We start from the raw sequence: 10,943 nt of genomic DNA, 5'->3' as shown, positions 1-10,943 counted from the left end.
TATGTATAACTGATACACTGATTTTATATAAGCACATACTTTACATATAGTAACCAAGTTTGTAAATTATTTCCATTTAAAAATTCACAAATGCTTACCACGAAAATGTCCAGGCTTTTAATTTGCCTCAAAAGATTCTTCAAAGCAGGTAACTTAATGAGCAAGAATAATACGTAGACTACTACAGTTTTCATCAACATATGTATATGCATGTGTAGGTAATGAGGGATGCTGATAAGAGAATCTACACCATCAAAGGCATAACTTGGCTAAGTACATACACTGAGGTCCTGAAATTGTACTGAGGGTTGGATATATTAAGTTGCATAACAGATAAACTATTAATAGGAAACACCTCAGATGATTTACATTGAAACCATGTTGTATGATGGACATGGATGAATATGCACATACTTGCATTTCTCATGCTAAATAACATGGCCTAATATATGCATGACTCTTTCACCACCACTTACTAGCATTAACTTCAAAATCATAAACTAACAAAATTTCTTCATAGTTTAACAGAAATACAGTTTAAAAGCTTTTCCCTTCAACAACAAAAAAAAGCCTGGAAACTGAAATTTTCCAATAGTTATTTATTTGGGTTCAACCTAAAATAGTTTAAATTTGACCTCCTTTTACTAGAGAAATTTCCAATTCCATAGACTGTAATAGAAAAGTACTGAATTTGCATATTTCCAATAAAGGGTATTTGCTTCATGCTTCGGGCATCTACCATAGTAACCCAAAAGACTACTTCCAGTAAACATAACTTTTGCAGCACTGAAATGCCCACAATAAATTTCCTAATGTAGAAAATTGTCCCTATGTTACCATAACAGTCTTTAGTCTCCTGACTATTCATATATTGTTTGAAAACCATGAAAATACAAGTTTTTAGCATGCATTCCCAGTTGGAAAAGGATTTGTCCCTCTGAAAACCATTCGTTAGGTTAGGCCGAGCTTAGGGCACCTCTGTGTGTGAACAGGCAGGTGGGTTATCTCATGGTTTCTGCAGTCCTCTCTCTCCTTAATGGGTCAGAACTGATGCGAGCAAGGGGACAGGCTCCAGGCACATGACTCAGCTCATGATTTAATTTTCCACAGCTAAGAGAAGAAAACCACCAAAATAAGTTAGTTTTAAGACAAATAGGAGGGGTGTACACCCTACAGGTACACTTACATGACTATGAAACCAAGAACCCTTTATAAGAAGGAAAGGTATCAACTCCAGCAACAGCCACCATAGAGAAAAAAACATGGACAATTTTTCCAGGATCAAAAATGACATACTTCAGTTCATGGATTTTTGGTTTTCATTCATTTGGCCTCTGTACATTTCCCTAAATTAGATATGACCCTATCCAGACCATGCTATTAAAGTAACATGAGAGTCAAACTTGATTTTTTGTTCCATTCAAGAGAATAATCTATTGTGCTTGTGTAAAATGAGAAAATATAAACTGACCAGTAACCAAGATGTTTATTTCCTTACCTCGAGTTATTTCCATGCCAGTCTCTAGTCTTACACACACACACACACACACACACACACACACACACACACACAGTGTGAAAAGCAAAGATTATTATATATAATTTTTAAGACAAAAGCAGATGTTACAGAGTGATAGTCACACTTACTCTTATATTAAATCCTAGAAGATCACTTATAACACCTGAGACAGCAGAAAGGATAACTACTCGTGTGATATTGTAGATTAAGGGATTCATTGTCAGTCCATAGAGTCTAAATGGTGTGTCCAGCTCCTATAAAAATACGGAAAAATTGAGATGAAATACATGGTTTCTCAATAGCTGTCAGTAATTTCTGGGCTGTTTTCTAAGTCTTGGGTAAAGATGACAGCTTATGGCCATCTTTCCTTGAAGTTCAATAGCTACCTTCAAAAAATGTGTAATGGATTCTCACCTACTTTTGACTAGCTAAGTTTTTAAGGCAGATTCAAGCAATATGTTATTTGTGATTTTTATGAATTTATTTTAACAATGTGACAGATATTAGCAATTACCAGAACCTGGGTAACAAGATTGGAAATTTTTTCTTACGTAGTCATTAACCTAAGATTCTCAAGTTGGCATTCTGAATCTACAAGTCTGGCATCTATCTGTTACTCCAAGAAGTAAAACTGATTTAATTTAAATGGTAGTAAAAGTATCATAGGATATGACTTACTTTCAACAACTTGGTAGACAGTTTTAAGACATTATTTACTAGAGTAAGCTGTTCTTTCTTATTTGGCTTTTTTTCCATCTTAAGATATAAATTAATCTAAGGGGAGGAACAGAGATGAAGGCAAATGTCATCAAAAAAAAAGATACAGATAGACAGATAGACAGATACGATATTACATCTGGCACATTTCAAGGGTAATGTTTTCAAGTAAAATAAATTTTGAAATTCCAACATCTATTTCTAACAGAGCACATATGTCACTCACCCTAGCCTCCATACCTAATCAGTCACATGTGCCAAAGAGAAGTTATTCAGTGAAGAAAAAAGTGATGATGAAGCAATTTAAATGTCAAAGTGAAAAATTTAATATTAATTATAACAATTAACATGTAAACTGTTAACATGTAAACTCCTTGAGTTCAAAAACTGCATCCTATTCATCTTGATGTCCCCCAAATAATCTAACATCCTCATTAAACATTTATGAGATGGAAGCTGCTTTTAATTTACTAATCCCTCATTTTTTTCCCTTATGGAAGGAATTCTCCACTATAATTCTAAGGTGGAAAAAAAAAACCTGATACCAAATGTTTTTATTTAAAATTTATTTATAAGAAGGAAATTAAAAACAACTTTTACTACTCTGTATTTACAAGAAGCATTTCCCCATCTTAATATCTATTCACATACTAAAGAGCAAGTATTTTCCACACTGAGTATATCCTATGGCTGATACAGAGGAAATTCAAAATGCTTATTAAACAAAGTTAAATGGTATGTATTCTAAAGATGTACTACTTGATCAAGAATAGGAAGCATACTCTACTTCTACCCATACAAATATCCTTATAATATACAAAGTATTTCAATCCATTAAGTTTTAATTACAATCCTGGGAGCAAGTGGGGAAGAAATTATCCTCATTTTATAAGGAGGAAAAAATTTACATAGCGACAAAGTAATTTTGTAAGGTCATCGAGCTAGAAAGTGATAGCATCTAGACTCAACCCTGAATCCTCTGCACAGACCTTATTATGCCATCCCTAACCACTGAACAAAATTGACAGGGACCAATAAATACCTGTTCAGTAAGTAATATTGAAACATTGCTGTATTTCTTATTGGTTTCAGACCCCAATGAGGCCAGGCGCAGTAAGAAAAGTAGTAAAGCTGTTTCCCAGATCAAAAATTCCCAATTATAAGCATCATTCAGGAAAGTTTTATGTCCTTGGAGAACCTAAACAAAGGAACCAAAAAAAGTAAAGTTTTTCATTTGTTTTAAAATCTGTAATTACTCCTTTTCTCTAGCAATTTAAAAAATTTACAAGTTACCAATATTTAATTCACAAAGCATTAGTTAATACTCATAAATTGTTATTTAATTAGTTATTATGCATTTCTCTAAGTTCACTAGATTTTTTCCTTTGCATGAACGACAGAAAGGGTCTAGAAGTAACAAAAGAGGAAAACATAACAGAATAAGTAAAATAAGATAAATACATTTCCAGTCTCCTTAAGCACTAGTGTGCCCACTCACAATTACATGGTGGCCATTTTGCAAAGTATTAAATTTGCTTTATGACTAGTACAACTCCCTAAAACATGTGGCTCATCTCACTCATATGATTAGAATATCCTGAGGATCAGTTCTTTGCTCCATTTTAGAATCTGAATAACAACTGCAGCAGCTACCAGTTATTGAATCCCTGTTATGTGTCAGGTTTTCTGGCAAACATTTTTGTTTTTCAAAAGTTTTCTATTGATTGAAAAGTAAAGAAATTTGCTCAAGCAAGCCCAAGGTAAAATGGAATTTTCTGAAAACATACAGAGAATCTTTACAGAAACCAAATGCAGGCCTTTTGAAAAATAGTAAGTCACCAAGCAGCAAACCCCCTTGTCTCCCACTAGGGAGAATCCTTTGCGACTTACATCTCCACTCCTCTTAGGTAAGCCATGGCCTTGCAAGATGCTTGTTTACTGCTCCCTCCTAACTTTGACTTGTTCCAGCTTTGATTTGTCATAGCACCTAATGGCCCCACTAACCCCTACTGACCTTTCTTCTCCAAAGGCTACCACTGATATCTCAGGTTTTTAGTTCTAATTTCCAAAAGGGAAAATAAATTTAGCTTAGTCTGGGTCAGGCGTTTACCCCTGCAAATTAGTTATAACTAGGAGAGAAAACAGCAGCAACTAATAGTAACCTAGGTGACCTCATCAGCAGGATGATGATGATACATTTGTTGTGCAACAGCAATAAGTAACTAATACACAAACCATGGCCACATTGCTATAAAACCGAACACAAAGAAAAACTTTTAAAACCAGCCAGTGAAAAAAAGACAGCACTTTTAGAAGAGCAGCAATAAGACTAATGGCTGACTTCTGAAGATAAAATATGGAAATCAGAAGACAAAAGAATTCTAAAAATGCTGAAATTAACTAGCAACCTAGAAATCTTTACCCAGTGACAATATCCTTCAAACATGAAAATGATAAAAGACATTTTCAAACAAAAACAGAGAGTTCATCACCAGTAGATTCTTCAAGCAGGAGGAAAATAATCCCAAAGGAAAAAAACATAGAAATGCAGGAACTAATGGAAAGGGTAAATATGTAGATAAAAATAAATAACTGATTACAAAAGCAATAAAAACTATGAATTATGAGTTATACATAAAATAAAAATGAAGGACACCAATAGCACAAAAGGGAATGGGTAAATGAGATAAAGTATTCTAAGGTCCTAGCATTACTGAGGAAGTGGTAAATTAATAATTTTATTGACTATAATAAATAAAGGAGATATGTTATAATATAATAAAAGAACATATAACAAGTTAATGAAGGATTAAATGTAATATTAAAGAATATAATTAATGAAAGATGACAAAAAAAGAAAAAGGAAAATTAACAGGTGGACAAAATAGGAACCAAACAGTATTTGTATTCATAGTTTATATTGTTTAAATGGGTCAGATACTCCAAAATACTAAGACTGTGAGGGTGGATTAAGAAACTAGCTACCAAAAAAGGATATATTGATTACAAAAGATACAACTCAAATATGAAGACAAAGATAGTAACATTCAAAATTAATAAGACAACTGATAAAATTAATATCAAAGGGAGTTGATTTTAAGAAGTATTAGAAATTGAGACATTTCATAAGTTCATGAAAGATATAAGAAATCTGACACTATTGTACAACAGAGACTAAAGTGATGTGATAACTAAATGCAGTATGTGATCCTAGATTGAGGAAAAACATAACCCTAAGGAGCATGAACGTCAATCCACCAAGATGGATGACAATTCTAAATCTGTATCATCCAATAACACAGCTTCAAAATATATTAAGAAAATTGACAAAAATAAACCCACCATCATAGCAGGCTCAAACACACTGCTATCATTGGCTGACACAGGAAGCAGACCAAAAGAATGAGTAAGGACATAGGAGATGTCAACAATTCAAGTAATAAACCTAGACTAATTCATATAGAGGGCTTTGCTCCCCAAAATGACAGAATACAAATTCTTTCAAATGTTGATGGAAGATTTAATAAAATTGACCATTTGCTGGTAATAAACCAAGCCTCTACATTTTTCAAAGGATTGAAAACATTCGGAGTGTGTCCTGACACTAAAAATTAAGTAAAACCCAAGTGGGGAAGTATAAAATAAGCCTTGCAATGAAGGCTTCTTGTAATGAAGCAAGCACAGAAGTGAAAAAAAAAAAAAAAAAAGATACAGGGACCTGTCAACAGGACACAGGAAAGGGCTCTAAGTATCTCCCACTGGCCAAATCTAGGACAATTTAAGGCATCAAACAAATATGATAGATTATAATCCACTGGATAAAAATAATACATGAGTCCATAGTATAATAAATAAATGAGTGGGAAAGGAAAGGTCTACCTTAAGAGTGACAACTAGTAATTACCAATTAAAATTAACTTAGAGTGACCTTAGAGTCTTAAAGGACTTCAAAACTACCTTTATTCTCATTCCAAAGTTAGGAAAATTAACAAGTGTTCAAAATAGCAAAAGAAATTTAGACACATTAAAAATACACATACTTCAACATAACTATGCTGGCACCCTCATCTTAACAATTACCCAGCCTCCAGAGCTGTGATAAATCCATTTATTATATATTAAAAATAAAAAATATACACACATACACACAAATATACACTTAAACACAGAAAAAAATTTGAACCTGTCTTACAATGAACCCTGCTGGAATTTCTATTTTTCATTAAAAGATACGAAATGTTACCTGGGCACAACAAATGAAAGCAATCGAAAGTGTCAGTAAGAAGACTGAAGATACAACCACATCAACTGAACGCTGTGGACCCCGTCTCTGTGGAGTGAGACATATATGTTACTGTCTAGCACTGGAGACAGCAACAGCCCTCACACATTAACATTCTGAATTTTATTATGTTAATGTGAAAACAAATGCTTTTTATAAGAAGTTTTTAACATAGGAGTTTACCATATTTTAGACAATTTTAAATAAGCACTGAAATCCATACTGTCCCAAGTTAAAGGCATAATTGATCATTGACATATTTCAGCTAGAATATTTCTCAAAAGTCAGAAAAAGATGCAATATTCAACTTACTACGTCTTTGCCCTAGGAATTTAATTTTTTCCCCCTTTCTAAGCTCTGGCTTATTTATCTCTACCAGCTTTGCAGATAGAGCACTTCCAACTTGATATCCAGCAAGACTATCAGCCACTGATACAATCTTCCCAGTACACAGAACTACACTGCCTATTGAGTATCTGCTGCCAGAAATTTCAGTGAGCATGTTTGCTGCATATTCTAGTTAGTCAAATAAAACTCACCTTAAGAAAGGAACGCAGTGATAACCATATCTTAATGTTCTCTACTTTTTTAAGTCTGAAATGAGGTATTTCATACTTCCTAGCTTTCCTGGCAGAAGTAATATGGCTGAAGAGTTTTGCAAATAAAAATCTCTAGAGGAGGTTAAAAAAAAAAAGTGAAATGTACATACATCTCTGTGTACATATTTAGATATCTGTAAATAATATCCCCAGCATGTTAAAAGGATGAAATTCTAATCAGTGATCACTAAGACAGACAGTGAAAAAACTCTGTCCAGTTTCTTCTCCTTGGAGACTTTGTGAATTCCCAACTTCACAAACTCAAATGTTTATATAGAATTCTGGCTAACTCTCAAATTACATTTCCATTCAAAATCACATCTCTTACACATAACACCAACATACTAAGTCCTCAATCCCTCTTATAAAATTTTAATAAATTTAATTATCACTTCTGTGATATTTTTCACAAACATTTCCCTTTGAGGATTACTACATATGCTATGGATGAAAATAGCAAAGGTACATTGAGGTGCAGGTGCTAAGCAGTCAGCTAGGCTCACTCACTTGCTAAACCACTTCTACACATGGGTTCAGCAAAATTTCAGATTACACTATGTCATTTATGAACAATCAAATCACAAGGGCTAAACCCACAAATACCCAAAGCCTTCACTTGCCCACATTAACTTTTGGAGAGAGAACAAAAACAACTTAATGGAATATCATATACAAAAGCATAGGGAAGAAATCTTACTCAGTTTTCTACCAACCTGTTTATATGTTCTCTCTGCCACACACATCATGAAAAAAAATATCCAAGTAAGACACAATCTTTCAAAAAAATTAATTAGAGACAAAATAATAATAGGTGTAACAGGTGGTGCCCCACAAAAGAGAGTTAAGATCTCCTCAGCTGGAATGGACTTTAGCTGGTCAAGGCTCTTCTCTCGGAAAAGTCGATGTAAAAAAGGAAAAAATGCTAATCCAATGGTGACGACATTTCCTAGCATCTGATAACCTACTCCTTGCTGATATGCATTCACCTGGGAATTAATTTAAAATGTTCATTATTATTGCATAGCTAAATGAAGTTACAAAGCAGTATTTATCAAATGCTATTTAGATTATTAAAAACTAAATTTGTTTTAAACCTAAAAGTACAAATAAAAATGATGCAGGGATTTATAACTTTTAGATCTTATTAAAAATTAGACTTAAATAAGATAAGGAATATTTGTAGAGTATACCTGGACAATTGATCATGCTCATAAAGACTATGGTAACAAATACAATATATAATATTCTTCCCTCTCTAAGTAACAAGTAAAACTCTGACTAAATTAAAAATATGTATTTGTGTTTCAAAAACAGTGTCAGGTTGTGATCACTAAATGTGTTCTATGAAACAGCTGAGAATCTATTAATCTTACCCTGCTCATGATGATGCCACTTATTTCCAACACAGACATATCCATCTTTTTGCACTCACTCCCTTCCCAGATTATTGCACTAACTCTATCAGAGGCAGGACTTGAGTTCTGAAGCCAGAATAAATGGTTCTGAAAAGAAAAAAATTAAGTTGTTTCCATCTACTCCTTCTTCCTTTCCTCCATTAGGTTTTTTTTTTCCCCTTTGCCCAGTTCCCAGGCTACATTTACCCATGTTCAGCCTCATCATTCTATTATCTCCTTCACAAAGCTCATCACTCCTATTACCATCTCTGTGATGCTGACTTCTGGGCACTTTTTCTTTCTTAAGCCATTTTCTCACCTGGAGAGAGGCTAAATGTCTTCTGTGGTGATGAGAGGTAGGATTCCATGATCTCCAAAAGTTGTTTCCCTCTCTAAACATTTGGCAGTGAAGGTAAGCTTGGTACATACATGGGCTATAAAGGAGGAAAGTATTTCTCAATCAACGCAACTATACTGGGGGTAGTAGGATGATAGGTAAGGGAGGTGGTGCTAATATATCTTAGGTTATCTAATGAATGCTAAGGAGTTAAAACTTTCTCTGGTATAATCAGGACATAGAAAAGCACAGAAAGCTCAACACGAGAAGGTCATAATGAGCGAGTCCCCATTTTCCTCTGCCATGTCACATCTTATTCCTCAAGTACTAACTCAAGTCTCATTCCATCGACATGGTCCTCTGACTGCCATAATCTTTGCTTGTTTTGCCCTTCTCTGAAATTAAAAACCCTTATGGTCTATATAAGATAAATTATCATCTAATTAATGCTGCTTTTATAGTGTCCTGTAGTTATTTCCCATATAATCACCTTCTTCCTCAACTAAAATAGAAGTTGCTAAAAAGGGGCCAGATAGTGTATTTCTTCTCTTTCCACCATGATGTTTAGCATAATGCTAATAAATATTTATTGATTTATTCAGATTTAGCAAAAAATAAATTTATTAAGCACCTACTATGTAACATGCACTATGGATATAATGGAGAACAAGATAGATGTGGTCACTGACATCAAGAATTACAAAGGAGACATGCTTAAATCAAGTTACTACAGAGGTATATAGGGTTATATAAGAAAGTCTTCCTAAGAAAGTATCATTTTATCTAATACCCCAGCTGAAGGAATGATTATTAGAGAAAAGTGTGTTCCAAGCAAATAAACCAGTCTCTGTAAAGGCCCAGAAGCACATGAGAAAGGGTACATTTCAGAAACTAGAGAAGTTGAGTTAAAGTATATATACCATGTGAGAAGCAGGGAGGGAATGGTCAGAAATTATAGACTGCATCAGAGCAAATAAAGAACAGAAACCAATAGTCAAGAAGGGAAAAACAGCATTTATAGGATTTTAAGGGGAATGTAATCAGATTTGTATTTTAGAAGCACCATTCTGGCTGCAGTATGGAAAATGAAACAAAGGGCAGCAAGCCTAAAGAAGCCATTGCAGCAATCCAGACAAGAGCTGATGAGGGTCTGCACCAAGCAGGGGCACATAAGTGGCCAGATGCAGATACTGTACAGCAGAATCAAAAGAATGTGACGACCGATTAGAAACACGGTGGAAAGGGTAGGGTCAAGAATGACTCCAGGGTTTCTGGCTTGGGTGGCTAGTGGTGGCATTCAGAAATATAAAGAACAAAAGAACAGGTTAAGTGGGGGAACTGGGAAATGATGAATTCTGTTTGACAAGGTGAGTTTAATCTTATTGAATTTTCTTATATATGCCTTAAAATTATACTGTAAATCTCAAAAGTGCAAAGGAGGACAAGTTCATCATGATGTCATGTATAACTACTAAGTGCTAATATAATTTAGATGAATCCGCAGACTAAATATAGGAATATTTAGATTCAAGCTTTGATAGCAAAATTGGAGAAGGAAGCTTAAAACTTTAATGAGAAAATGTATGTATGTGGTTTCCAGTTTTTTTTAATTGTATACATTTAATGAAGTAAGACTTTTTTTATGAAACTGTATAACCTAAATCTTGAAATCAATAAAATTCAATAATTAAACAAATCAATATCTATGATCCACTATTTGTAAGTCACTGTGGAAATACTGAGCCTAAATAACAAAAAGCTAAGAATCATGCTCATTGTGATTAAACATCTGACAAGATGATGAGACCCATTTCTTAATCATTCAGTCTCTCCAGCAGCAGAACAAGCTGTCTCAAGAAATAACAGTCACTCCAGCTCCTGAAGTATTTAAGCTGAGGCTGACTGACCATCTGATGGGAATAACAATAGTAATGCTAACATTTATTGGGTGCTTACTCTTCTCCAGTCATTGTGCTAGGCACTTTATGTTGTCTCATTAGATAGATCACCATATTCCTAAGAAGCAGGAACTATTATTACCATGTGGTAGATGTTAAAAAAAACTTTTACAGTTGTAGAATGAATTCCTGTGTTG

At 34.0% G+C, this 10,943-nt stretch overlaps 1 protein-coding gene across 6 annotated transcripts in view; it reads right to left on the bottom strand.

Annotated features, from left to right (window-relative positions):
• Positions 1–584: 584 nt before the first annotated feature.
• Positions 585–10,943, bottom strand: part of PHTF1 (putative homeodomain transcription factor 1) — a 56,974-nt gene continuing 46,615 nt past the window's right edge. For 2 of the 6 annotated variants that reach the window (XM_036923402.2, XM_036923407.2), the window contains 8 exons: positions 8,491–8,619; positions 7,831–8,103; positions 7,058–7,189; positions 6,480–6,566; positions 3,279–3,434; positions 2,198–2,293; positions 1,648–1,773; positions 585–1,110 (listed from right to left, as the gene is read on the bottom strand). In XM_036923402.2, the coding sequence (XP_036779297.2) occupies positions 1,090–1,110; positions 1,648–1,773; positions 2,198–2,293; positions 3,279–3,434; positions 6,480–6,566; positions 7,058–7,189; positions 7,831–8,103; positions 8,491–8,619 (1,020 nt within the window). In that variant the 3' untranslated portion in view covers positions 585–1,089. The remainder of the gene's footprint in view (positions 1,111–1,647; positions 1,774–2,197; positions 2,294–3,278; positions 3,435–6,479; positions 6,567–7,057; positions 7,190–7,830; positions 8,104–8,490; positions 8,620–10,943) is intronic. The other 4 variants (XM_036923405.2, XM_036923406.2, XM_036923403.2 and 1 more) reach the window with 4 other exon arrangements.

Source organism: Manis pentadactyla, chromosome 4 (genome assembly GCF_030020395.1).
Source record: "Manis pentadactyla isolate mManPen7 chromosome 4, mManPen7.hap1, whole genome shotgun sequence".
NCBI classification, from domain to species: Eukaryota; Metazoa; Chordata; class Mammalia; order Pholidota; family Manidae; genus Manis; species Manis pentadactyla.
Note: the sequence above shows the minus strand (reverse complement) of the source record. Positions and strands in the feature narration are given on the sequence as shown.